The following is a 26,483-nucleotide window of genomic DNA, read 5'->3' on the forward strand; positions in this document are numbered from 1 at the left end:
CAGCGGGTCGGGCCGGGGGAGGGGGAGGTAGATTGGGCCAGTACGAGCCCGCCGCTGCGCTTGGAGAGCGTCACGCCAGGGGGAGGGGCGAGGGCGGCCTCGCCAATGACGGGCTGGATTGCGTGAGGCGAAGGGTCGTGATTGGACATCGGCAGCGGGCGACCCTGGGCTCAGCTACCTGTTGCTAAGGCCGCTGTAGATCGGCTCTGCTGCGTGCGAGGAAGGCTCGTCTCGCGAGAGCTCAGCTCCCTTCTTGGCCAGGGCAGCCGCAGCAGCAGGAGGAAGGACATGGACGCTCACGAGGACTACGTTTGGCCGCGGGCAACCTCCGAGCTCATACTCCTCCCGGTCACGGGTCTGGAGTGCGTGGGGGATCGGCTGTTGGCGGGTGAGGTTTGGGTTGAAGCGCATGCTAGTGGAGAAGAAACCGTGCGCTCGCGTGGGGCGGGACCGTGAGAACAAAGGGATACCCCCAAGGAGGAGGACGGGCGGCGGGATGAAGCCCGACCGAGGGGGGCGGGAGCCCAGGAGATGGCGGGCAGGAGACCCAGCCGGAGGAGCCCTGGAGACAAAAAAAACCCGATGTGGCTACTGAGTCCCTTCATAGTCTGCAGCCGACGTGGAAAGAGCGGTGGGGCTGCGGGAAAGTGCGAGGAAACGCAGTGATATGGAGGGCGAGTGGTGTGTGGCACCTTCCTGGAGTGGAGCGGGGGGCGGGGGTGGGTGGGTTGGGATGAGCCGACCCCAAGGTGGGCGGTCCTGAGGGCGGGGCCCGGTGGCGGGGGTGTGGCCTCAGGGCTGTGTGAGGCTTCTCCGTGGAAGATGGGGAGGATCAGATTGAGTGGCGGGAAACTAGAGATGAGACCTTTTTGAGTGAGCCAATGCTTGGGGAGGCAGACGCTAAGGCCCCTTCCGAGATGGTTGCGTCCAGGAATTCCGATGTTGATGCTTCTTGGGGGAAGGTCAGGTCAAGAAGCATAGGCCATCAAAGCCCTGAGACCTGAGGCAGCAGACCCTTGGGGAGCATTGAGGACTGACTGGAAGACACTAGTGATTGATGGTGGTGCTGCTGAGTTTTTTAAGGGTCCTGAGGCAGGGCTCTGTCAAGTCTTGAGTGAGCTGCTTACTATCCTAAGGGGGTGGGTATGTGTGTGTGGGGAGGGATGGCCCAGTTGTGATCTGGTGAAGGGTGGGGACTCTGGGAGTTCAAGGTGCCTACGATGGGTTAGAGTCCTAAGGCTTCTGCAGGAAGAGATAGGTAGGCAGAAACCCAAAGAACCACAACAATGAGCTAGGAGAAGGGAAGCGGTGAGTTTCTGGCAGAGGGTAAACATGCCAAAGGCTTTGAGGCTGAGAATTTCTTACTTCGGGAGAAAGAGGGAATTTCTGTGAGGCTGAGCAGGGGTGGGGTGGGACAAGTGCTGGAGAAAGGAGCAGAGGCCAGACCGTTTTAAGCCTAGATCTGACTTCATAGTGGTGGTGGAGAGCGGCCCCATGAAGGGTTTTAGGCAAGAAAATGACCTGGGAAATGCAGGTTAGAAAGCTCTTCAAGTGAATTCCTCTACTCCAGTGACTTCCAGAGTGACTTTTGTATTGCTGCAATTCTCAAATTCTGTCCATGTGCACCTATAATCTGAATTTCCAGCCCTCTTTGCTTATGAGTTCCAGGTCCAAGTGCACAGGTGCCTTCAATTTGAAATATTCCTACTGGGTGCTCCAGCTCAGCAGAGGGAACAACAGCCAGTCAGGTGCCTGAGTCTGAGCATCTCCCTCAGCTCCCAAGCCAATCTGGTTGATTTTGACTTCATACATGTGGCCACTGTCTGTATATTGCCGTCATTTGAGGCCATGCAACTTTGTCTCCTAGACCCCCTCAGGAGCATTCTCCCAGCCTATCCTTGAGCTCTTTGTTTCTTATTCCAACCACACGACTGTGCTCACCTCAGGGTCATCAGACTTGCTATTCTATCTGCCAAGAAAGGTTCACCCACCTCCCCCATGCTTGCTCTTCCTTTGGTTACCACTGCTTATTGATTCCTCTCCGTCTATATGTTATGTTCGCAAGGTGGCCTCTCCTGACACCCAGTCTGTTTATTTTTTAATTATTATTTTTTTAATTTTATTTTTGAGAGAGAGCGCAGGGGAGGAGCAGAGAGAGAGAGAGGGAGACACAGGATCTGAAGCAGGCTCCATACTCTGAGCTGTCAGCACAGAGCCTGATGCAGGGCTCAAACTCACCAACTGTGTAATCATGACCTGAGCCAAAGTTAGATGCTCAACTGACTGAGCCACCCAGGCGCCCCTCACCCAGTCTGTTTAGACGAGACCAGGGTTTCTCAGTATCAGCACTTTTGACATTTTGGCCCAGATCCTTTTTTTGTGTGGGGGGCTGTCTGTGCTTTGCAGGACGTTTAGGAGCATCCCTGGCTTCTACTCCTAGTTGCCAGTTAGCATAGCTCCCAGTTGTGACAACCAGAATGTCTCCAGATATTGCCAGATGTCTTCTGGAGGGAAAATCCTGTGGAATAGATTTTCCTCTTTTATATTCTTAAAGCAACCTGTATAGTTCTTTCTTGGAACTTACCAGAGTTACAACAATGTAGTTTACTTGGGTGATACTGTTTATTGTCTGCCTGATGGGCAGGAGTCTGGGTCTGTGCTTGTCTTACTCACTACTCCAGCATGTAGTTAGTTCCTTGTCTGGTTTATAATTGATGCTCAGTTCATGTCTATTGAATGTCGAAAAATGGAGATTGCAAGCTAAGAATATCATGAGGAACTGTTAATGTCATCTCAGGTTAAGGTGATATCCTGGGGCAAAGTCACTGTGGTGGGGAGGATTTGCAAAATCTTTAGAAAATGAGCACTCGGAACATGAGAAGATGTGGGAAGTTTAGAGGAGTAAGTGGTGAGCTTCCTGCTTTGGGGCTGGGGCTGAGTAGAGGGTGGCAATGGTTGAGAGAACTTGAAGGTGAACTAGTAGAGTGGGAAGTGCCTGCAGGGCAGGCAGGAGGTGGCTTAGGGTCATGGGAACCTTGGCTGTCAAAGTAGGGGCTGCCTCTCCTGGTTCTTCTCATCAGTGTTGAACATGCTCACATCTGAGCTTCAAGGAAGAAGTTTCTGGAAATCCAGAGGCGTTCTGCTGTGGCCCCAAGGTGGGAGGATCACCTTTAGGGACAGCCTCTGCCCTGGGGGAGGGATGGGTTGGGGGGGGGGCGGAAGAGGGTGTGTAGAAGCAGATGAGGCTGAGGATTTGGGAGAAAGGCTGACAGGCTTCCAATGGAAGGATGAGAAGTTAGGTGGGGCGAGGAAGAGCCTGTGTTTGAGGAAGTCAGGTTGAACTGAGTATCTGAATGTCAGCATTGAAAGTCCAGCTGAAGCTGAGGCCGGGGATTGTCCAGGGTTCAAGCCTGCAGGGTCGTGTGTTCTAATGCATTCGCAGGCTACATGCCCAAGTTTTCCCTGCCCTCGTCTCTTCATGACTTATCAGAGGTGAGGTTCTGATGTGGCTCTCTGCCTCTGTCTAGGTGAGGGGCCAGATGTCCTGGTGTACAGCCTCGATTTTGGTGGCCATCTGCGGATGATGAAGCGCGTGCAGAACCTGCTTGGCCACTATCTTATCCATGGGTTCCGGGTGCGACCAGAACCAAACGGAGACCTTGACTCGGAGGCTATGGTGGCTGTGTTTGGGAGCAAGGGACTCCGAGTTGTGAAAGTTAGCTGGGGACAGGGCCGCTTCCGGGAGCTCTGGCGCTCTGGCCTATGGAACATGTCTGACTGGATCTGGGATGCACGTTGGCTTGAGGGGAACATAGCCTTGGCCCTGGGCCATAACTCAGTAGTGCTATACGACCCTGTGGTAGGGTGCATGCTGCAGGAGGTGCCCTGCACAGACAGGTGCACCCTCTCCTCAGCCTGTCTGATCGGAGACACCTGGAAGGAGCTGACCATAGTGGCAGGTGCTGTTTCCAATCAGCTCCTTGTCTGGTACCCAGCAGCTGCCTTAATAGATAATAAGCCTGTGGCCCCTGACCGACGGGTCAGTGGGCATGTGGGTGTCATCTTCAGCATGTCGTACCTGGAAAGTAAAGGCTTGTTGGCCACAGCTTCAGAAGACCGAAGTGTCCGCATCTGGAAGGTGGGTGACCTGCGGGTGCCTGGGGGTCGGGTACAGAATATTGGGCACTGCTTTGGGCACAGTGCCCGTGTGTGGCAGGTCAAGCTACTAGAGAATTACCTTATCAGTGCTGGAGAGGACTGTGTCTGCTTGGTATGGAGCCACGAAGGTGAGATCCTTCAGGCCTTTCGGGGCCACCAGGGTCGTGGCATCAGGGCTTTAGCTGCCCATGAGAGGCAGGCCTGGGTGGTTACTGGGGGTGATGACTCAGGCATCCGGCTGTGGCACTTGGTAGGGCGTGGGTACCCAGGTTCGGGGGTCTCAGCTCTCTGCTTCAAGTCCCGTAGCAGGCCAGGTACCCTCAAGGCTGTGACGCTGGCTGGCTCATGGCGACTACTGGCAGTGACTGACACAGGGGTCCTGTACCTCTATGACTTTGAGGTCAAGTGCTGGGAGCAGCTGCTGGAGGATAAACGCTTCCAGTCCTACTGCCTCCTGGAGGCAGCCCCTGGTCCTGAGGGCTTTGGACTGTGTGCCATGGCCAATGGGGAGGGTCGTGTCAAGGTTGTCCCCATCAACACTCCAACAGCAGCTGTGGACCTGACCCTGTTCTGTGGGAAGGTGCATAGTCTGAGCTGGGCCTTGCGTGGCTATGAGGAGCTCCTGTTGCTGGCATCGGGCCCTGGTGGTGTGGTGGCTTGCCTGGAAATCTCAGCCGCACCCTCTGGCAAAGCCATCTTTGTAAAGGAACGTTGCCGGTACCTACTGCCTCCAAGCAAGCAGAGATGGCACACATGTAGTGCCTTCTTACCCCCTGGTGACTTCCTGGTGTGCGGGGACCGTCGGGGCTCTGTGTTGCTGTTCCCCTCCAGACCAGCTCTGCTCAAGGATCTTGGGATTGCGGGCAAGGCCGGAGCTGTCACTGGAGCACTTGAAGCAGGTAGTGGCAGTGGTGGGGATGAAACTGAGTGGGGCCCTGTGTCCACCCTCCCTTCTCTGCACGGGAAGCAGGGTGTGACCTCGGTCACCTGCCATGGTGGCTACGTGTATACCACAGGGCGTGATGGCGCCTATTACCAGCTCTTTGTGCGAGGTGGCCAACTCCAGCCAGTCCTAAGGCAGAAGTCCTGTCGAGGCATGAACTGGGTGGCTGGGCTCCGTATGATGGCTGATGGGAGTATGGTCATCCTGGGTTTCCATGCCAATGAGTTTGTGGTGTGGAGTCCCCGATCCCATGAAAAGCTGCACATCGTTAACTGTGGTGGAGGGCACCGCTCCTGGGCCTTCTCTGATACCGAGGCGGCTATGGCCTTTGCCTACCTCAAGGATGGGGATGTCATGCTGTACCGGGCTTTGGGTGGCTGTACTAGGCCACACGTGATCCTCCGGGAGAGCCTGCATGGCCGTGAGATCACTTGTGTAAAGCGTGTGGGCACCATCACTCTGGGACCTGAATTTGAGATGCCCAGCTTCATGCAGCCTGACTACTTGGAGCCCGGCAGCGAGGGGCCTGGCCTGACTGACATTGTGATCACATGCAGCGAGGACACCACTGTCTGTGTCCTGGCGCTCCCCACAGCCACTGGCTCGGCCCATGCACTTACAGCTGTCTGTAATCACATCTCCTCGGTGCGTGCGCTGGCTGTGTGGGGCATTGGTACCCCAGGTGGCCCTCAGGATCCTCGGCCAGGCCTGACTGCTCATGTGGTGTCTGCGGGGGGCCGGGCTGAGATGCATTGCTTCAGCATCATGGTCACCCCAGACCCCAGCACCCCGAGCCGCCTCGCCTGCCACGTCATGCACCTTTCGTCCCACCGGCTAGACGAGTACTGGGACCGGCAGCGCAATCGGCACCGGATGATCAAGGTGGATCCAGAGACCAGGTAATGTGCACTGCTAGGTGGGAGTGTAGGGTGGTGTCACGCAGGGCAAGCCCCTTACAGCTGCTCCCAGGTTTGCCCTGACCTGTGTCTGGTCTCGGCAGGTATATGTCCCTAGCTATCTGTGAGCTCAACAGGCCTGGCCTTGGCCCCCTTGTGGCTGCAGCCTGCAGTGATGGAGCAGTGAGGTGAGAATGGGCATGGGGGGTGGTAGGGCCAAGAGACAAAGCCTGGAAGGTTGTCCAGAATGGGTTCTGAGCTGGGCCACTCTCCGCCCCCCAGGCTCTTTCTTTTGCAGGACTCTGGGCGGCGGCTGCAGCTCCTGGCTGAAACCTTCCACCACAAGCGGTGTGTCCTTAAGGTCCATTCCTTTACACATGAGGCACCCAACCAGCGGCGGTGAGAGAGGCTGCATGGTGGTCCTGCGTGGGCCAGGTGGGGGCTCCTGTTGCTTTCCATCCCCCTCACTGACCTAGCTGCCCTCCCCTGGCTCCCAGGAGGCTGTTCCTGTGCAGTGCAGCTACTGATGGCAGCTTGGCCTTCTGGGATCTCACTACTGTGCTAGACCATGGTTCCACTGCCCTGGAGCCTCCAGCGGATCCCGGGCTTCCCTACCGTGAGTAGCCAGTGTACAACCATGGCTGTCCCTCCCCACCTCACACTTTGCCTTCACCCATGTGGCAGCGAGGCCCTGATAACCATCTTCTTCCTCCAGGACTGGGCACCCCCTGCCTGACCCTCCAGGCTCATAGCTGTGGTGTCAACAGCCTGCACACCTTGCCCACACGTGAGGGCCACCTTGTGGCCAGTGGCAGTGAGGATGGCTCCCTCCATGTCTTTGTGCTGGCTGTGGAGGCACCAGAGCTGGAAGAGGCCGCTGGGGGTGCTGAGCTGGTGCCCCAGTTGCATGTGCTAGAGGAATACTCTGTCCCCTGTGCACATGCTGCCCATGTGACAGGCCTCAAGATCCTAAGCCCAAGCCTTATGGTCTCAGCCTCCATCGACCAACGGCTGACCTTCTGGCGTCTGGGGCATGGTGAGCCCACCTTCATGAACAGTACCGTGTACCACGTCCCAGATGTGGCTGACATGGACTGCTGGCCTGTGAGCCCTGAGTTTGGCCACCGCTGTGCTCTTGGGGGCCAGGGGCTTGAGGTTTACAACTGGTATGATTGAAGTGTCCCGCGGTGGCCGGCATGCTGGGTATGGGGCCTGCTCGCAGACGGAGTGGAACAGGAGTGACTGTCTGTGCCCATGCCCAGTGTGCCTTGAGGGGAGGAGGCGGCAGCCGCGGGTTCCTGACGTCAGAGCAGGAGCTGGAGGTGAGTAGGGTGCCATCTGGGCAGACCAAAAATATGCCCTACTGCGTATAATAGGACCAGGCTTTATAATAGAAGTAGTTTATTTTTGGTTTCAGGTCCCTAACAAAATCTGTGTATCTTTTTTTCAGGTGATGACTCTGTAAACATTCCTAGATATTTGGGGTCTCTGTGGCCTTAGATATGGTTCAGCGGAGGGAGGCCCAGCGTGGCTAGGCCGGTGTGAAGCACTTCACGCACGGCCCGCAGAAGCTGGAGACGGGCAAACATTTGACCAAACAGGTGTGGTCGAGGTGCCTGTTGGAGAGAAAGGGCCTGCTGGTCTCGTCCTTTGCTTCCCTTGCACCCCCGCAACCCCCCACCCCGTTTTGCTGTGCACTTACTCCTAGGATGTGTATGCGGTTATAGTAGGAGCTGAAATCCATGCTGAGCTGTACCAGGAACTTGCACATCTAGAGACAGAGACTGAGTCACTGGCTGGTCTCTGATCTTGTGCCCAACCCAGAATAAAGCATTGAGTGTGCAGTGTCTGTCCCCGTCTCCTCTGCCTCACCGTCTCTGTGCGTGCGGTCGTGTGCAGCCCTGGGGCTGTGCATGCCAGGGCTGCTGTCTGGCTCAGCAGGTCTGGGAAGGGGAGGATGCCATTGAAGAGCAGGAGCCACTCACCCTGGGAGGAAGAAGGGTGCTGGGAGATGAGGTCCCAACCTCCTGTGGGTGCCCAACTACCTGGGGAGGGCACTCACCTCATCCTGTAGCACTGAGAAATCGAGACTGCTCACAGGTGGAAAAGTGGGGTACAGACCTTGTTCCATGCTGTGCCTGTACCCTTCAAACAGTGTGGCAAGACGGGCACAGTTATACATGACGAAGGTGCCGCTCTTGGTGCCCTTTGTGGAAATGCTGCTGTCGGCCAGGGCCAGGAGAAGCTGAGGAATGGGGGCACAGCTGCAGCCACCACACGTGCTGTCCAAGCCCTGATCCTGTAGGTCACCCAGGCTCACCTGACCGTGCGGGGCTGTGCTGAGCATCTCAAACTTGATGGTCGCCACGGAGAGAACGCTGAAGACCTCTGTCCAGGCTGGGTCTGGGGGAGTGCGGTCGGTGAGTCTCCACAGGCAGGGAAGCAGACGGGCCGCCCCTCCTGCAGAGCACAGCTAGGGGTTCCCGGGCGCACGCACCTCGTGCCAGGTCCCTGCCGTGCTTCACTGCCGACGCCTTGCACACCTGGGCGTGCCGGAGCCTGCATGAGGAGAAGAGTGAGCGGGGCAGGCGGGGTGGTGAGGAGTTCCCCTCCACCTCAACTACCCTGACTAGGGGGCCTCCCTTCCAGTCTCACTCACTCGTAGTACTCAGGGGCGGTGAGGGTGCTGGGTGCACCAGCCACTTTCACCGGGCCACAGACCAGGTGCTTCTGTCGGGAAGAGAACAGGCACTCAGCTAGGAAGCGACACCCTCCAACACCAAATCCTTCGGGAAGCCTAAATCTGGTGCCTGGACTCCCCCCGCCTTTCAAGCCCACCCCAGGACACAGTCCAGTTTCTTCAGTGTTCTCTGGGATGTGCCTCCGGACCCCACCTTCTCTCAGGATGCTCACAAGCTGCGGCAAATACCCACTCACCGAGCCTAACCTCCCCCTCAGGATCAGGCGTCACGTATGGACACCCTGGCCAACGGGACGCTTGAGGGTTTTCAAGGGCCCTCGGGATGGTGGGGGCGGGGAGGAAGCCACTAAACCTACCTGTGTGAGCGGAGCCTGGTCATCCAGCTTCCGCCAAAGCAGGTCCACCTTTTGTTGCTGGAACTCCTCCTCACAGCTCACCACGTGCACAACCATGCAGCGGTCTGCGTTAGCATCTGGGGCCGCAGCCTACGGTGTGTAGGAAGACGGTCACCGAGCGAACACAGGACACTCGGCTGGCCAGTGTCAGCCTACGGAGTCGGGTCAGTCACTAACCAGGGATGGAGGGCTGTCCCCTGGCCAGCAGCGCGCAGCCTCCTGCAGCTCGGCTAGCACCGAGAGCAGATCCTCAGTCACTGCAGAGAACACGAGGGCGTTGAGGCTAGCCAGGAGCACAGAGTCCCCACCTTCCCTCCAGCCCTGCGAGGCTCCAGCTCCTACCCAGACACTTGTCCAGGTTGGGGTCATAGCCAGCTGCGCGTCCCCGTTCTTGCACCAGCTCCTTCAGGCACACTGTGCCCAGGACGCCGCGGGGCAGGGCTCCCCGCTCCTGGGCAGGGCTAAGCTCTGCAAGCGCGCGGTTCCTCAGGGCTTCGGTGGCGGCTCTCTCCGAAGCAGCGGGCCAGTCCACGCGCAGTTGCTGCAGGAAGGTCGGCATGTGCGGGTCTCGCACGGCGGGGACGAGGCGCACACTCTCCCTGCGAAGCGAGGGCGACCGCCTCAGCCCTATCACCCGGCCCAGCTCCCCCCTACTTCCCACTCGCAGCTGCTTCCGTCCCAGCTTCCTACCCCCGCCTCTTTGGCCCCGCGTCGCGCTCACCCGTGAGCGCGCAGAGTTCGCGCCAAATGATCGGCCACGAGCACGGCGCGCAGCTGGCTCAGGCGGAGCGCGCCGGGGGCGCTGCGCAGCGCCGGGCAGTGGAGGAGGATGCACGGGCCCGGCGCGGCGGGCGCGGCGGGCGCGGCGGGCGCGACATAGGCGGCCACGGCGCCGAGCACGCGCTCGAAGACGGCGGGCCGCTGCAGCTGGAGCGCTAGACCCGCGGGGGTCGACGTGCAGCGCAGCACCGGGGCCACGCCGGGGCCCTGCAGGCCGGCGACTGCACGGACCACACGCTCGGGCACCTGCGAGAGGAAGGGCGATGAGCGGGCTGCGGCGATGCCCCCCCGCCGCATGTCCCCACTCGGCCGCTCGCGCCCACCTGTCCGTCCCCGAAGCGCGCTTGTAATGCGGGCCGCGGCGCCAGAAAGTCTCGGGCACGCAGGTGGCGGGCGCGCGTCTCCTTGAACCACACGGGGTCGCCAGGCCCCAGGGCGGTGTTGAGGGCCCCTAGCGTCTCTCCGACCCCCAGGCGCCCCGTCGCCATGGCGACCGGAAGGAACCAGCAGAACCGGAAGCAAACCCCCGGGAGGTCGAACTTCCGGGAGGACCGACAGGCCAGGGCGCGTATCCGGTGGCGGCCCCTGAGCTGACAGGTGCGCCAGAGGGAACCTGATAGCCGCTTTAGACCTTCGGCCCCAGCTCTCCCTCTGCGTGGCCAGTCTGCCCTGCCTGTCCTAGGTTCCTAAATCTCCGGGTCCATCTTAGACCTAGGGTTCTGTCTTCGCCACCTGCATTAGCAACCAGGGAAAGGATCCTCCCTACTGGGTGGGGCCCAGATCGCTGTTTCTCCCCTCGAAGTCTTACCTCTGTGTATTTGTGATGACGTTTCATTCCCCACATTTGACACATGATCAAACGTCAGAAGCTCCAAATGAATTTAGTGGGATAGGGCAGCTAACATTACAGCCAGCTAACATTTCACGACCACCTAAAAACTCATTTTTAAAAGAATTAGTATTCTGCGGTTTCGGGTTATTCAGAAGTATTTCCTCCTTTGCGATTTGGGTCGTCTTTACATCGGATAAATGCCTACTCTCGTAGAATTGCTTCTCTTGATTTTTGAGGAATTAGATCCATCAAGATAGTTTCCAGAATTACCAGCTTTTTTTTTTTTTTAACGTTTATTCATTTTTGAGAAGCAGAGACAAGAGAGTGAGTGGGGGAGGGGCAGAGAGAGAGGGAGATACAGAATCCGAAGCAGGCTCCAGGCTCTGAGCTGTCAGCACAGAACCCAGTGCAGGGCTCGAACTCAGGACGAGAGAGATCTCATGACCTGAGCCGAAGGCAGATGCCCAACCGACTGAGCCACCCAGGCGCCCCCAGAATGACCAGCCTTTAATGCTTTCCTTTTAACCTTGTGTACTTTAACAGGGATCCTCCGGCTTCCTGGTTTAGGCAAGGAGCCATTCTGAGCCAAATAAACAATGTGATCATGAGAAGCCCCAGCTAAAGGACTGTTCCCAGTTGGAGCATCCCATTCCACTAGAGAGACAAAGCTCTTTCCTCTGTCCCACCAGGGATCCTGAATGTTTTCACTTCAATGTAACTTAAATCCCCTTTTCTTCCATTTTCTTTAATGGAGATTGAACCTGACACAGCACACAGTGCTGGGAAAACCATGATTTCTGCTCTGAAGCAGTGAGAGTGCCCAGGGCTCAGAAAGGAGAGAACCCTAGAAAGGGGCAGCAAAAGTTTGTCAAGACCCCTTTCTGGGCCAGGGCTCCAAGGCCCTGCTGGGATCGCAGAAAGAGCACTGGGCGGACACGACATTCCCGATGGCTTCTTGGGTGCCCACTCAACGGGAGTGATCGTGTCATTCCAAAGCGCTTTCCATTCCGCAGGCGCATGACCCTGGGGCAGCTACTAACAGGGTTGGGGGCTGGAGGCGGAGCTGGGGACTACAGCTACTCTCGGTACACGAAGACGGTTGGGGTGGGTTTTCCCCAGGAAGTGAAGGGCTATCTTTAGCGAGCTGCGGTGGCCCTGTGGGACTCACCGCGATCGCAGCCCTGTCCAGAGGCCCTGGAAACGCCCTCCCTTGTCAATGCCACTCCAGGTTCCAGAGATGACCACAAACCTGGCTCTCCGACGTCTACGCCCACCACTTCCAGGCTGAGGGCGCACCTGAGACAGGGTCAGAGACCAGAGCGACCCAATAAGTATGTATGGGGGTCAGAGGCTGGCCCACCCCACCTAGGCCAGGACGCTGCTCTGGCAGGAGAGCAGGGAACGAAATCCAAGCGCAGCTGGAATGCTCTGGAGACAACAGCTGCTTTTGGGATTCCGTTGCCCGCTGTCCAGCCGTGGCGGGTGGGAATGACCCCGGGGCGGGGGGGGGGGGGGTAGTTCCATGTCCTGGGGCCAGATCAGGACCCCCATTCCCAGTACCAGGAGACAGACCTACGAGTGGGCGGTAAAACCGAGTGTAGTGGGAACGAGGCGCTCACCTGGGCCCCCCCAAAATAGGAAGGTTGGTGGGGGTCTCCCCTGGGACCGGTCCAGATCCGGATTAGATCCGCAGGGTAAGATTACTCCTGTTGGTCCCATGAAGCCAGGCCACCAGTGCGGAGACGGTGGTGGGAAGGGCTTCGAGATCAGCCTAGAGGGAAGCTCACCCGTGGGGCCGGAGAGGAAGTAAAGCCGCGCGCCCGCCTCAGGGACACCCCCGCACCCCGGGCCCTTTGTCCCGTGACTATGCCAGCGCCCGGAGCGCTGGGGACCCAATGGCGGCGATAGGACCCCCGGGAAGCCATTGCGACCGTCCTCCGCTATGCCGAGCCTCCCTCCCGCCCGGTCCCGTGGGTAGCAGACGCGTCAACATTCCCTTGAGGCCACGACACGGTGGGGGCGCGAAGATGCCCGAAACCCGCGCGGGCGCCAGCGACTCTCGCGCCAGTAGGCCCTCTGATTCGGTTCAAGACGGGGGGTCGGGGAATTCTCGGGCCGCGAGCAGCGTGAGCGACGACAGGGCGATGCTCCAGCAGCTGTCTAGTTCAATATCTGGTTCCGTTCGGCCCGGTGGCTCCCACCCGAACGGCTACAATCGCCCTACCACGGCGTCCCCTTCCGCTTGCTGGGGCCGCAGATTTGGAGCCATTTTAAGGCGAAACCAATCAGCCACGCCCCCTCGCGCTCCTGAGAAGCCAATCCACGCGTGGCCACGCCCCGGGAGACGCGCGGCGACGACGCCAACGGTCGCGCGGGTGACGGTTGAGGAGGGGCGTGATTCGCAGAAGTGCGGGGGAAACCTGAGCTGGCCGCTCCGCCCTCGGAACCCGACGCCCCAAAGCCTGGGATTAGGGGCTTGGATGCTGGCCCCACGCCCTGGCCAGGTGTGAGGGACTCGACCAGGTGCGCGGCAGCCCCGCCCCAGGCTCCGGGAGTCCTGCGTTAATAGCTGAGGGCCGGGGACCAAGCGGCGGCGGGGGCCCAGGCAGCGCTCTGAGGCCGGCCACGCCACCAGGTGTCCGGCTCCCCCAGGACGGTCTGTGGGGGCCTGGGGCGGGGCGGGCGGCAGGTGCAGACACCGGAGCCGCGGTAGGGGACGGGCCCTCCTGGGACAGTTTTCCCGGGCCGGCTCTTTCACAATCCCGCGCTGGGGCAGCCGACTCGCGCGGTGCCCTCCGGGACGCAGAGGGCGCTGTCAGCGCGCTGCGGAGAACTTCGCCACGACTCCGCTGACCTAGCGCCGGGTTCCCTGCACGCGGGTCCGCCATGGTTGCCTCGTTCGCTCTTCGCGGCCTGTGCCGAGCTCGAGCCGCCTTTCGCTGTGACCTCGCAGAGCTGCTGTGGTGAGTCCAGACCCAGCGTCCCTGATTCTCTCGCCCCCCACGACCGGCGACTCCCCCCCCCCCCCCAACGGCTCCCTAGAACCTGAGCATACCCCACCCGCAGGGTTCCAAGGCGAGGGCATCGGCTCACGCCGGCGGACGATGAGCTGTACCAGCGGACGCGCATCTCTCTGCTGCAACGCGAGTCCCCGCAATCCATGTATATCGACAGCTACAGCAGCCTCGGCTTCATGGTCAACGGAAATCGTGTGCTTGGGCCCTGCGCGTTGCTCCCGCACTCGGTCGTGCAGTGGAACGTGAGCAGTGAGGAAGTAGAGGTCCAGAGCCCCAGGCCTGTCCCCTGATTCTGTCCCTGGCAAACTTGGCTTTTCCGTTACCCCTTTGTGGAGCAGGTAAGGGCTCTGTGGGGAAAGCTGCGCGAACTTGTACTTAACTTGCCTCCTCCCAACCCAGGTAGGAACTCACCAGGACATCACTGAAGAAAGCTTCTCTCTCTTCTGGTTGCTGGAGCCGCGAATAGGTACTGGAGAAGGGGAGGGCTGAGGTGCTTCCAGCCCCAGCAAACCACCCAGCCCCAGCCTCCCCACTGACCCGCCATAAGCTAATCATGGCCATCTTTCCCTAGAGATCATTGTGGTGGGCACCGGAGACCGGACTGAACGACTGCAGCCCCGGGTGCTGCAAGCCATGAGGCAGCGGGGCATCGCGGTGGAAGTGCAGGACACGGTAAGTCCTGCCACTTGGGAGTGCTGAGCAGGGCCCAGTCCTATCTCTAGCCAAGCTGATGCAGGCTTTCTCTTTGCAGCCCAATGCCTGTGCCACTTTCAACTTCCTGTGTCATGAAGGCCGAGTGACAGGAGCTGCCCTTATTCCCCCACCTGGAGGGACTGTGCTCACAACTTTGGCACAAGCTGCAGAATGAACCGCCAGGAGCTGACCTAACCTGTCCAGGAGGGCCGTGGCACTTTTGCAGTGCACACGGGTTTCCAGCACTTTCACTAGTCCCTCCCCTTTGGCACTGTAACACTTGTCTTTCTTGCCAGCAAGTTAATAATTTAATCCACATCTTCCATTTTGTTCTAGTTTACTGCTAGTGAGGAGCTACTTGGCTCAGTGGGCTCTTGGTGGGGGTTGCAAAGAAACCAAGGGATCACCTTTTTATCTAGGCTACTTACCTCCTCAGAGGCAGGAGGCAGTATAGGCACCTGTTTCAAACTGCGAATGTTAACTACTTGCTCACATGCAGAGTTGAGGGGACCTCAGTGCTTTCTCCACAAGATCCCTTGGAGATTCAAGTTAGAGAATACATATGTGGATCTCAACCTGGTCCCACGTGGCCAAGCACCTGTGAGTGCCAGTCCAAAGCCCCCATGGACTGTTCCATGACCTGTCCTAAGTAGCCATAATGTGAGACTGCACTCTTGTGAGTCAGAGCTGGCCAGACTCATCTTGTGAGCTGCCTCAGGAGGGACTTTTTGAATCAAGAACTAGTTCCTCCTTCCAGATCCAAGGAGTATCCTGACCTCAATGTCTGAGGCTTTCCCCACAAATGAGGGTGTTGTGTTTGTGTGCATCTGTGATAGTGGCAGCTGCACAGCCACACCTGCTTGTTGACCTCAAAGATCAGGCATTGTTTTTTTTTTCCCAAACTTTTATTGAAAAACCAAGGGGGTATGCCGTATCCCTTTTCAGAAAAGCCTCTTCTCATACCTGTAAGCAGAATAACAAGCTGTGAGGTGTGGCAGGAGGAAGGAGGCACAGCAAAAACCTTTGCTCTGAAGGTAGATGGGTACAAAAGGGCTGGTCACTTACGAATGGAGGCTGTGGACACCACCTTCCACCTGAGCTGAGGATGTTCTCTTCTCAAACTTGAGTTCTCCAGAATACATCATGGCTCTGAAGAGGGACGGATGTCAGATGTGGGTAGCTGGCCCTCAACCACCCCCTCTACCCATGTTCAACTCCCCAAGCTTACCGGACTTGGGTCAAACTCTTGGCACCAATGTCTTGGCAGGAGTGCTGGATGCCAGCAATCAGGTAGGGGACAAATTTGTGGATGGACCCTTTGTCCTGCACAGCCCCAGACACCCCCTGAGCCACCTTGATTTTGTCAGCTTCACTGTGGGGAGAGGCAGGACAACACAAGCAAGGTCAAAGCATAGATGAAGCTGCCAGTACAAGGCTGTCAGTACAGGATAACTGACTTTCCTGTCCCACCTGAAATATCGGTTCTGGCTGCTGAGATGCTTGTCCATGGCATCAAGAGAACCCATACCACGATATTTCTTTAGCCGGATTCCATCAGAGAAGAAGTACTCGCCAGGGGCCTCAGTAGTAGCAGCCAGGAGGGAGCCCATCATAACTATGGACAGATGGGAGTGCTGGGGGCAGACTCTGAGTGGCATTAGGGAAGGAATCCCACCAAATTCCCTGGGTGCTGGGCCTCACCTGTGGAGGCCCCAAGGGCCAAGGCTTTAGCGATGTGGCCCACATTTTGGATTCCTCCATCAGCAATAACAGGAACACCAAAGCGCCGTGCATATTCTGACACCTTGTATACTGCTGTTGCTTGGGGCCGCCCGCAGGCCAGCACTATTGAGAGAGGAATATATGGGTGGATGGAATTAATGGGGACAGGCAAGGGGCCCTGTGGCCATAACTCAGCACCCCGGAGCTCTCAGCTACAGATGCACCAAGACTGCAGCTTGGCCGAGAGAGTCAAGTCTGGGATGGCTGCTGCCCCGTCTGCCTTGAACAGTACAAATAGCTGTGATGGCCTCCACTCAATCCTGCATGTGCGCGTGCATGTGTGCATGGCCCAGGGCAGCCTCAGGCACATGCAGTCAGCAGCCGGGAAAAGCCCCACCCACCTGGTATCAAGTGGACGTAGGGGGTCACCGTGCAGTTAGTAACCCAGAGGCCCACCCCTTCCTGCCTAGTTGGCAGCTTGGGCAAGATCAGGGGAGTGGTTGTGTAGAAGGAAGAGTGGCTTGCTGGTTCTTGAGCTGTGCCTACTATAGGAAATGTGGGCAGACTAGGGCCTACCTGGGAAGGAGATCCTGCCTTATGAGCACCCCGGGAAGAGGAGGGAGCTGTGTTTTCCAGCAGCCCCCAAAACCATGGTCTGTCATTCAGTTTGCCCTGCCCACCCATCAGCACCACAAACCCCGGGAGCTACAGCTACAGTCAACCAAGCAGCCGGGCAGTGGGCAGCTGGGCCGGGCCAGTGGGCCGGGCTGGACTTACTATAGCAGCCCGTGACAGTAGAAGGGCATTTGGGGCTGTGGGACTTTATGTCTGGAGGGATCTTGGGAGCCACTAAATAAAACAAACAGACCAGAGTTTAGAGAGGGTGCAGAGCAGGAGCAAGGAGGCCAGGCTAGGTGAGGGGTGGGGTGGGAGGGAGTGGCAGGTGAGGAATGACGAGCTCGTCTTCCAGCATGTCACCCATCCAAGGGGCCCATCTGGCCCTGGGGCTGCCCCTATTGGAGGACTCCGTATTGTTCCCACAAGAGCGCTTGGCTCAGGCCATCTGGGACTAAGGGCCCTGTTGAAGCCAGAGTCTCTGAGGGCCTGCTGAAGCATTTCCTACCTTCCTGGGTGATGCAGATGGAGCCACTGCCCATGCCCACCCGCAGGGCATCTACGCCAGCATCAATGAGGTTCTTGGCCTGAGCAGCTGTGACCACTAAAACAGGGAAAAGCTTGTGTGAAGGTCTAAGTGGGAGCTTAGCTTCCCTCCTCTTGCCCCACATCCTTCAGTGCCCAGTCTTGCCTCACCATTGCCTCCAATAACTTGGAGACTGGGGTATTTCTCTTTGATGTACTTGATCATGTTGATCTGGAAGATTGAATTTCCCTGGGAAGAGTCCTGGGACAGAAAGAAAGTCCCAGTGAGACTGGTATTACAGCTGCCCCTACCACCCTACCCTGCCTATGTGACAACTCACCAAAACCACTACATCCACACCAGCCTGGGCTAGCAAGTCCAGCCGATACTTGTCATCTTCATGAGTGCCAATGGCTGCTCCACAGAGCAGCTGCTTCTTGGCATCTTTGGAGGCCAGTGGGTAATCCCGGTTCTTCTTCAGGTCTGTCCGGGCAATGATGGCTACCAGTTCATCATCTTCATTTACAATGGGTAACTTTCCTGGAGGTAGGGCAAATACATAAATCAGAACCCTGGTCTTTGGTTCCAGAACCCTTCCACCTCTAGGACTCACCTTTCTTGCTGCGCTGCAAAATTTCATTTGCTTCTTTCAATGTGATGCCTGCAGGAGCTACCACCAAGTCTTCCCTCTTCGTCATGATCTAGCAGTGAGGGGAGCTATGAGAAAAGGCCAGAGACCAGACTTCCCAACAGACCCTGCCCTAATACAGGAGGGAGGTTCCAAAGACCACCACGATCACACACCTGCACCCAAACCACCCTCCTCAAGTGAACCCAACAGTCTGTGCAGCAATATAGTGGCAGGGGTGAAAATTCAGTAGAAAGGACAACATGGTACACAGAGCCTCCTGTTACATAGTGGAGACAGAAATGCGATGCCAGAGCAATGACAAGAGAATTGGAAGAGGAGGTCGAAATTGATCCTTGAGTACTGCCTGCACCTTGGGGGTGGCAAACATTCGGGCCCATTCAGAGCCTCTGGTGGGGAAGAGATGCACGAACCCCATGAAGGGATCAGAAACTTGGCTGGGCACTCATCTTTTCTGGACTGCAAAGGCCCCCAGAGATGCCATTCAGGCAACAGAAACCTTGTCTTAAGCCTTGGCTGCTAGAGCTTGGCTTTGCTTTGTCAGTAGCACCTACCTCTTCCAAAAACCGGTCGTGCTCCTCCTCCTTGAGAAAATCAATGTCCCTTGAGGAAATGATGCCAACCAGGCGGCTTCCCATCCGTCCTGTGTCAGTTATTGGGATACCACAGAAACCATGCCGAGCTTTGGCTTCAAACACATCCCGCACTCGATCCTTGGGGCTGAGGACCACAGGGTCTGTGATGAATCCCTGCTCATATTTCTGGAAGGGATGGCAAGAATATTTCTGAACGGCCTTTACCAGTTTGAAGCCCGGGGTCTGTGCCAACTCCCCCCTCTGGCAGTGCCACAGGACCAAATCACAACTCAAACCCAGGAATAGGAAACACGGGTGGGCTGTAGGTACTGTCCACCTGGTCCTCTTCTGTTGCCTAAGGACACAGGGTCTCATAGTCTTCTCAAGAATTGAACCCCAAAGTGGGGAAAAGATCAGGAGAATATATCCCCCATTCCCACCCCCCACTCCACCTCAATGCAGTTCCCAGGAGCTCTTGACCACTATCCTTGCCCTCTGACCTTCACTTTCCGAACTTCGTTGGCTTGGAACTCCGGTGTACAGTTGTGGTGGATGAAACCAATACCACCTGTAAGCTGCACGATAAACAGAAGATAGTGAAAAAGTGACAAAGAGGTGCTCCTGGGTGGCTCAGTTGGTTAAGCATCTTGACTTCAGCTCAAGTCATGATCTCACGGGTTCATGGGTTTGAGCACCACGTAGGGCTCTCTGCTGTCAGCACGGAGCCCACTTCGGATCCTCTGACCCCTGTCTCTGCCCCTTCCCCACTCATTCTTTTTCTCTCAAAAATAAACTTTAAAAAGAAGAAAAAAGTAAAGAGTAAGAGCAGCATGACTCTATATGCCTTTGGGGAACAATGTGGGGCCCCTCCTTCTGTCCCGTCATGCTCACCGCCATTGCTATGGCCATGCCAGCCTCTGTGACTGTGTCCATGGGTGAGGAAACCAGTGGGGTCTTCAGAGTAATCTTTTTGGTCAGAGCAGAAGTCAGGTCCTGAGGAGATACAGCCAAGTAATGTGGGAAAGCACCTCATATGCCTCAGGGTGGTGCCAGATCCCCATAAATCAGGTGCCCTGCATGACATGCATGCCAATCAGACTATTCTACAGAATCTACCCCCAAGCCCAATTTGGTTTGGTAGCTGAGAGGACAGGGCAAAGGAGTACCTTACCTAACCTGATGTTCAGGACCCAGTTTCTGGTGATACTCACCACCTGGTCTGCAGTGAAGTCGATGTACCCAGGGAGAATGAGAAAGTCACTATGGGGAAGGGGAATGAATTGGGAGTAAGGCTCAGGTTTAGGGCGGCTTAAGATTCCATCCCCACTGATCACATCAAAGGGCATTTGGGCCTAGAGGGCACTGCCCTAGCCCGTGTCACATTAAGGGAAGACAAATCACAAGGTGGAGATGTAGATAGGGGACCTTTTCTGCCACCTAGCTGTCAACAGCGACCCTGGCATCCTGACAACTCCATGTGCCGACAGAATGGAGCTTCTAGTCTGAAATCCCAAGCACTGCCAAGATGCCTCCTCCATTCCGCCCCACTTCAGATCTACCAAATGGAGCCGGAGATGATGGGGGATTTTCCGCAACCTGTCCCCACGCCCGAGTCCCAGAGGGCTCAGTGGAAAACCCCACCCGGCCTCCCACCGCAGCGCGCCGCCCCTCTCCTCGCCCAGGTGAGCCCGCTAGGCCCGCACTTGTAGGTGAGGCCGTCCCCGCAGTTGAACAGCTGCTGTGCCGTAAGCCCGTCGTCTGGCACGTAGGACGTGCCCCCGCTAATCAGGTAGTCGGCCATAGCCAGGACCGGGCAAAGCCGCGTGTGTCCGAAGACCGCGCCGCAGAGGCCTCTGCCGTCTGGGCCGCGCCAATATAAACCCGCCGATATCGTCATTGCGCCCTGCGCGTCACTGACGTCAGGACGCAGTGCGAGCAGGCGGAGCCTACGCGACTCCGGGGCGGGACTACCGAAGGAGCGCATGCGCACAGCATGCACTAGGGCTTGTAGCCTTGTAGTTGGGTGTTACCGTGTCTGCTCCCTCCCACAAGACCTTGACCCGTTCAATTAGCAGGCAAGGCTTTGCTTCCACTGGCCCGCCAGGATCCTCCCAAATAAAGAGGCGATGTTCACTAGCATGTTGAAAAGACGTGCTTGTCATTCTTAATAAACAACTAGATTAAGAATACATAAGAGAAACAGAGTGGTATCTTTATATGATACACAAGTGTATGTTACAAGAATTCCATCAGGCACAGGAGCCTCAGGTTTAAGGCCTCAATGCTAGGCCAAAAAAAAAAAAAAAAAGGCATGGTAAAGTTTTTACTTTAACATCTAAAATGTCACTTGTCATAAAGGAGGGTGTAATAGAAATTGTCTTTAATAAATCATAATTGAAGTTCCCCTCATTTTCCTTCCATTAAGATGCTAAGTTTATGTCTGAGCATGAAGAAAGAAAAAGACGGTGGCTCCCCTGTGGTCAGCGACGTCTGCCAGTCAGAGTGGAAGCCAGCTGGGGAGATTCCCTGGAGGGTCCATCCATCACTAATTCCATCTTTCTAGAGTAAGGGAACGGGCCACATTTCTCCTAACAGTCCAAGCCCTTTCCCAGGCCCCAGACAAAAAAAGAAAAAGCCAGCCAGCCACTTTCTAGGACATCTGGCTTTTCAGGAAACCCAGCACCCCCACGGGCTGAGGAATCTGCCGCAGATTTACGGAGACGCACAGGAGGCAAAGTTTCCTTTTACATTTTAAACAGAAGCAGTCTGAAAGGCTTCATAACTACACCAATAAAAAAAAGAAAAAATGGAGGCCTCTTCTTTAGTGTGAAAGTCTGTCCATTTTTTTTCCTGGATCATCTCCCTTGCACCATGGCTTAGGCATCTCAGTGCATGGTGCTTGCGTTGGCCACTGCAATGGCCTCCTGAATTTCTCGTATCACCAGGATCCGAGTCAGCATCTGTCCCATCTGTTCTCTGCTGATAGGCTGGACCGAGTACCAGATTGGGCTATTGGGGGCCACCACTGGCTCGGGCGTCAGATAAAAGGTGTCATTCCGGCCTTTCACACTCTGGGGGCTGAAAAATATATCAGTAAAAGCTGGGTAAAACCACAACAGTCTCAACCCTCCCACATTGGAATCTACTGGACAGATGCTGTCTGCAAAAGTTGGGAAGACAGCAGCTCTTGGAGGTATGGTATCATAGCTACTGAATTCCATGCAGCCAACACATATTACCTCTAGGACCTCCTTTGGGGCTACTGCAAATGTCAGTAATAGGCTACCTCCCTTCCACTCCTCCCTTACATGCTGCCAGCTGTGAATACCTCTGAGTGATACCTAAGGATGTGGGGTTCATCTTCTTGAGTCCAACTATATCCCACCTGGAACCAATTTCACCACTTACAAGGTCATCTCCAAGTCTTTCCTCATGTTGTTTGCCTCTACCCAATCCACTGACAATTCCTCAATTTTACCTAAGGGACTCTATCTGCCTTCCCAGCTTGGCTAAGATGCTGGGACCCTTACTTAGGCTCACACTCTACCCCTTCAATGTTTTGCTGTACTTATTAGCACATGTCGCTGTCTAAACAGTTACATTCACCCATCCACTCAAGATTTATCAAAGGGCCACTGTGTGCCAGGTCTGCACTAGGAGCTGGTGTTCAAGAAATGAGCAGAATCCAAGACTTCCCACCTTATGGAGCTTACAGGTAAGAGGAGAGATAGTCAACAATTAGATAAATACACACAAAATGACAATCAGTGATAAATGCTACAAAGGAAAGAGCCCAAAAGAACAGGTAGGGAATCTGGAAATGCTTTCCTAATAAAGCTGAGAAGAGGATTGATAGGAGCCAACTAGCCAAATATGGGGGCCCGTAGCGGGTGGGGAAGGCCTGCCCAACAGGGAAAAATTTTTTTAATGTTTATTTATTATTGAGAGACCGACACAGAGCATGAGCATGGGAGGGGCAGAGAGAGGGGAAGACACAGAATCTGAAGCAGGTTCCAGGCTCTGAGCTGTCAGTACAGAGCCCGACGTAGGGCTGGAACTCACAAACTGCGAGATCATAACCTGAGCCAAAGTTGGACACTTTCACCAACTGAGCCACCCAGGCGCCCCATCAACAGGGAAAATTTCTATGCTGAGGCCTTGCGGGTAGGGAGAGCATGAGGTCCTTGAGTGGAGAGAAGCCAGCATGGCTAGAGAGCCAAGAGCTACATGGACATGAGATGAGCAAGGGAAGTATACGAAAGGCCTCGTTGGCAACATTAAGATTACTCTTCTTTATATAATAAACTAAAACCACTGAAGGTTTTAGTCTAAGTAACATGTTAAGAACTATAGCACAGAAACATCACTTTGGCATTGCTGTAGAGATGACATGTCAAACTGAAAGGGCAAGACAGCAAAAGCAAAGAAAATGAATCCCCTCTAGATTGATGTTGCTAGTGACAAAGGTCAAGGACAGGAAGATGTTAAGCTATGCTATGTGATGGAAGCCACTTCTCTATACTTTCCTCCCTCTACCTTCATTCCCCTCTCCAAGACAGGGGACCATATAAAATTACAATGCTGGTCATTCCACATGTTTTTGGGAAACCAGTAAGGTTGCTTCTATATTTAGCTTTTGGGAAGTGTGTATTTACTCTCAGTTCGTGACTAAAGAATGCCTTTGTATACAGGTACAGTGCATGCATGCACACACACACAGTCCCCCAGCCACCATAAAGCTTCCTCACCATTTAAAGAGGTAGAAATCGTAGAGCTTGATGGGACATCTCAGTGGATTCTCTGGATTTTCCGTCTGCTCTGCATACATGTCATCTGTAACTACAAAACACACCCCCAACACCAGAGACATGGCATCAGACTGCTTTAGCTCAGGCCCAGATTAGGAACCTTAGGCTTCTAGCCATCCCAAACTAGACTTATTGGGAGGAAAAATGGTGTGAGGCATGAAGGGAAAGTATGAAAGGAAAAAGCAGCAATCATTTCTGGGGCATCTCTGCTTCTAGAAGAGTTTGAAGTTTCTGGCTGGGGAGAAGGGAATGGAGAATTCTTATCCAGCAAATCCCAACCTTCACACTAATCACTAGTCCCCCGGCACAAGGACAGGGCAGGACAAGTTGCACCTGTTTCCGTAGCCCCTACCTTTCTGGCCAGTCTGGTGTATCCCAAGTGCCTTCAGGTACCGAATACTCGTGCTTTTATCCTTAGGATTAGAGGGGTTCTTCTTTGTCTGTCGCAAAACCTTGGAGAAGGCCAGCTTCATATGCTGGTCCACTGTCTTCAAAAGGAAGTATCTGCACCACAAGTGAAAGCAAGGCAAAGGGAGGGGTGCCAGGAGGAGACCATGACTCAGCCTCTGCCATCAGTGTCTCGGAGGAGCTGATGCACACACTCCCAGGATCTGGGCAGGCCCACACCCAAAAACACTGTCTAGTGGAGGAACCACATCAAGACTGATGGCAGGGGTCTGGCAAGGCTGTCTGCCTCACTGGTCACCACACAAATGTAGCCAAATGGGGCTGAAGGCTTTCAGTAGCCCAGATGCTCTCAAATATGTGTCAAAGGAATTCCTAAGTCTACCTGGATAGTTTCCACCCTCTTCACTGGGCAGATGCCAGCAGTGGCTAAGCATGGAGCTTCTAGAACACTTACTTGGTGTTAAAGAACATGAGGGTGGTCAGCAGGGTGGAAGGGGAGTGAGCCCCGAGCTGCTTGCACTCCCACAGCATCTCCTCAGTCACGTGGCTGGGCAGGACATAGCCTAGGAGGAATAGAGTACTGCTACAACAAGACGATGGGAGAAGGGCCCTCAGAGGTGCAGGATGGGAAGTGGGAGGCACAAGGACCACACAGGAGTACAAGTTTCCCAGAAAAATCTCCCTAGAGAATGGCAGAATCACCTGGAAGCTTGAAACACAGATGCCTGGGTTTCAGCCCAAGTTTCTGGGGTGGGACCTGATAATGTGCATTTCTAACAAGTTCCTGAGAACCAGTGCCCTATATGATTCTTACCTGATGTTAATTCTTCCTCTAATCCAAGATTACAACTGGGCAAAAGAACATAGTGTAACACCCAAAACTATAAATCAAACTCTGCATATATGCATACTTCTCTAGAAAGAGGGTATAGAGCTTTCATCATATTTTTTCAAAGGTGTCAAGGGCCCAAAGAACCAATATGTGTGTCCTTGTTAAACCTCTTGTGTTTTCCACCTCTAAAAAGCAAGCTCATTCTCATTCCCTGTCTGGATAAAGGGGAGAATGATATTCAGAACTATTACAGGGTTCTCCCACAGGGAAGGTCTAACTTTAAGACGCTGGTTCATAAGCAAACTGAGGGCTGGGCAGGGGCAAAGGCCAATGTTTGATCAAAAGCCCTGTGCAGCCAGGTCTATGTGAACAGAAGATGACACTTAGGTTGATCACCAAGCCCCCATCATGTGTTCATTCAACAGTCGATGTACCAGTGTTTATGTGCCAAGTACTGAGGCCCTGGTGAAACAGTATTCTCCTGCAGGAGTTCAGGAATTCTCCAAGCAGACAGTGAGGATGCCACATCCTAGGAGCAGGGAAAGAAATATTCTGCCCAACACATTCCTCTTCTCTACTCTTGCCAAAGCTGGTCCCCTAAGTCCATTAGTGCACTCCCATCTCTTTCTGGCAGCACTATCTCTACTCTTCTATTTTGTGGCCCACTGGCAATACGATAAGATTCCCTGCCCTCAAAATATCTGAAGCAGATGAGTGGCACAAGACAGCCCTGTTTGGGGAAGGCCAGAGCTAAAAGTGGTCCCACACATACCTTAGCATGCACTATTTTCTTTGGATTCACTTCACTCTGCCAACTGGTAGTGTCTCTTCCCTAGCTTTACCCACTTCCTAACACAACTTAAAGTGAACTTTAGTGTCTAAAAACCAGGACTCCTGGCATGGGAGAAGGGAGATGCAGAGACATCATATAAAAAGCCTTGTAGTTCTGAATCTGAACTGCAGGTATCAAAATGATTTTATTTTATTTTTTAGTTCTGCCCCCCTGAAAGGCCTAGAAACAATGACCAACCCAGAAGCAATGAACACCCCTATGCTACTTAAAATACCATTTACCACTAAAAGGAACCAGGTTCTATGCTGAACTGACCAATTCTATACTGAGGCAGAAAACAGAAAATGTCCAAGATGAGCATGGAACATCTGGAAAATCAGAAATCAAGGAAGTAGGGCCATGTCAAAAGAACTTAAAAGCCAATTTAAAGAGGTCCAAATGGCCAAAGACAGAACAATCTGCACATCAAAAAAGATTACCTGCAATGGAGTAAACCATATTAAATGTTTAAATCCATCAGTTCACAAGGATTCTTTAAAAAGTGAATTGTTCATCACTGGATGAAACCAGTGAACCAACTCATTACTGTAAAAACTGCTAAACAAAGGAGAAGAAACAAGCCCTTATTCTGTCTCTACTATAAAATCCATAATCTATACTGCTAGGCATTGAAAGAGTGATCAGGAGAAAGTTGTGCTCTGTATTTCAGCTAATAATGAAGAAGTAGTAACATCAGAATACCACTGTTTGCAACTCCTAATGAATGAATGGATCTAGATATTATGGGTATCAGATGGAAGTATATAGCCCATCTATGATGTCTCCTTCCAAAAAGGAAACACAAAATTCAAAACCCCATCAATGAAGTCTTTATCTGCAACTATCTGCAACATTTACAGTTATGTGAATACAAGGAACAGAAAACTATACTAAACTACAATATGGGGATGTAATCAGACTGACAATTTAAAAGGCTACTTTCTTCTATAAATAAATTGCAAAAAAAAAAAAAAGAATTAAGGAATCAAGGGGAAAACTAAAGATTAAAGCTAAATATTAAAAGACATACCAGCAATTTCAATGTGCGGATCTTATTTGCACCTTGACTCAAAACAAAGTCAAGACATTTTTGAGACATTA

At 54.5% G+C, this 26,483-nt stretch overlaps 5 protein-coding genes across 22 annotated transcripts in view; 2 read left to right on the forward strand and 3 right to left on the reverse strand.

Moving 5' to 3' along the window:
* Positions 1-70: 70 nt before the first annotated feature.
* On the forward strand, positions 71-7,846 carry WDR6 (WD repeat domain 6). Of its 4 annotated transcripts, XM_042978880.1 has the most exons (8): positions 71-388; positions 3,528-5,057; positions 5,175-6,000; positions 6,102-6,185; positions 6,280-6,396; positions 6,495-6,613; positions 6,713-7,319; positions 7,448-7,846. In XM_042978880.1, the coding sequence occupies exons 1-7, from the start codon at positions 289-291 to the stop codon at positions 7,171-7,173; spliced, it is 3,237 nt and encodes a 1,078-aa protein (XP_042834814.1). In that variant the 5' UTR covers positions 71-288; the 3' UTR covers positions 7,174-7,319; positions 7,448-7,846. The 4 variants fall into 4 exon arrangements, with proteins under 4 accessions (XP_042834814.1, XP_007088549.2, XP_042834815.1 ...); XM_007088487.3 differs by having other exon boundaries at positions 3,528-6,000; XM_042978881.1 differs by lacking the exon at positions 71-388 and adding an exon at positions 419-681 and having other exon boundaries at positions 3,528-6,000.
* DALRD3 (DALR anticodon binding domain containing 3) lies at positions 7,347-10,400 on the reverse strand. 6 transcript variants are annotated; one of them, XM_042978891.1, is made up of 12 exons: positions 10,197-10,389; positions 9,815-10,119; positions 9,436-9,692; positions 9,271-9,350; positions 9,055-9,183; positions 8,657-8,727; positions 8,495-8,556; positions 8,318-8,400; positions 8,060-8,242; positions 7,870-7,983; positions 7,700-7,768; positions 7,494-7,613 (listed from the first exon to the last, which is right to left on the reverse strand). In XM_042978891.1, exons 1-12 carry the CDS (start codon positions 10,359-10,361, stop codon positions 7,494-7,496), a joined length of 1,638 nt encoding a protein of 545 aa, XP_042834825.1. In that variant the 5' UTR covers positions 10,362-10,389. The 6 variants fall into 6 exon arrangements, with proteins under 6 accessions (XP_042834830.1, XP_042834825.1, XP_042834827.1 ...); XM_042978896.1 differs by lacking the exon at positions 9,815-10,119 and having other exon boundaries at positions 7,347-7,613; positions 10,197-10,214; XM_042978893.1 differs by lacking the exon at positions 7,870-7,983 and having other exon boundaries at positions 10,197-10,393.
* Positions 10,401-13,033: 2,633 nt separating this feature from the next.
* NDUFAF3 (NADH:ubiquinone oxidoreductase complex assembly factor 3) lies at positions 13,034-14,738 on the forward strand. Of its 2 annotated transcripts, none has more exons than XM_042978899.1 (5): positions 13,034-13,668; positions 13,772-13,985; positions 14,122-14,188; positions 14,294-14,394; positions 14,474-14,738. In XM_042978899.1, the coding sequence occupies exons 1-5, from the start codon at positions 13,592-13,594 to the stop codon at positions 14,588-14,590; spliced, it is 576 nt and encodes a 191-aa protein (XP_042834833.1). In that variant the 5' UTR covers positions 13,034-13,591; the 3' UTR covers positions 14,591-14,738. The 2 variants fall into 2 exon arrangements, with proteins under 2 accessions (XP_042834833.1, XP_042834834.1); XM_042978900.1 differs by having other exon boundaries at positions 13,046-13,668; positions 13,772-13,964.
* A 544-nt stretch (positions 14,739-15,282) lies between these two features.
* Positions 15,283-20,400, reverse strand: IMPDH2 (inosine monophosphate dehydrogenase 2). 2 transcript variants are annotated; one of them, XM_007088490.3, is made up of 14 exons: positions 20,206-20,397; positions 19,714-19,762; positions 19,394-19,495; positions 19,003-19,077; positions 18,482-18,688; positions 17,892-17,979; positions 17,619-17,818; positions 17,449-17,539; positions 17,261-17,356; positions 16,117-16,260; positions 15,886-16,030; positions 15,644-15,787; positions 15,481-15,564; positions 15,283-15,378 (listed from the first exon to the last, which is right to left on the reverse strand). In XM_007088490.3, the coding sequence occupies exons 1-14, from the start codon at positions 20,301-20,303 to the stop codon at positions 15,357-15,359; spliced, it is 1,545 nt and encodes a 514-aa protein (XP_007088552.2). In that variant the 5' UTR covers positions 20,304-20,397; the 3' UTR covers positions 15,283-15,356. The 2 variants fall into 2 exon arrangements, with proteins under 2 accessions (XP_007088552.2, XP_042834824.1); XM_042978890.1 differs by lacking the exons at positions 15,283-15,378; positions 15,481-15,564; positions 15,644-15,787; positions 15,886-16,030; positions 16,117-16,260 and adding an exon at positions 16,627-16,986 and having other exon boundaries at positions 20,206-20,400.
* A 236-nt stretch (positions 20,401-20,636) lies between these two features.
* The window catches only part of QRICH1 (glutamine rich 1), a 51,969-nt gene continuing 46,122 nt past the window's right edge, over positions 20,637-26,483 (reverse strand). For all 8 annotated transcript variants that reach the window (XM_042978885.1, XM_042978888.1, XM_042978887.1 and 5 more), the window contains 4 exons: positions 24,173-24,281; positions 23,663-23,814; positions 23,251-23,341; positions 20,637-21,580 (listed from right to left, as the gene is read on the reverse strand). In XM_042978885.1, the coding sequence (XP_042834819.1) occupies positions 21,388-21,580; positions 23,251-23,341; positions 23,663-23,814; positions 24,173-24,281 (545 nt within the window). In that variant the 3' untranslated portion in view covers positions 20,637-21,387. The remainder of the gene's footprint in view (positions 21,581-23,250; positions 23,342-23,662; positions 23,815-24,172; positions 24,282-26,483) is intronic.

Source organism: Panthera tigris, chromosome A2, assembly GCF_018350195.1.
Source record: "Panthera tigris isolate Pti1 chromosome A2, P.tigris_Pti1_mat1.1, whole genome shotgun sequence".
NCBI classification, from domain to species: domain Eukaryota; kingdom Metazoa; phylum Chordata; class Mammalia; order Carnivora; family Felidae; genus Panthera; species Panthera tigris.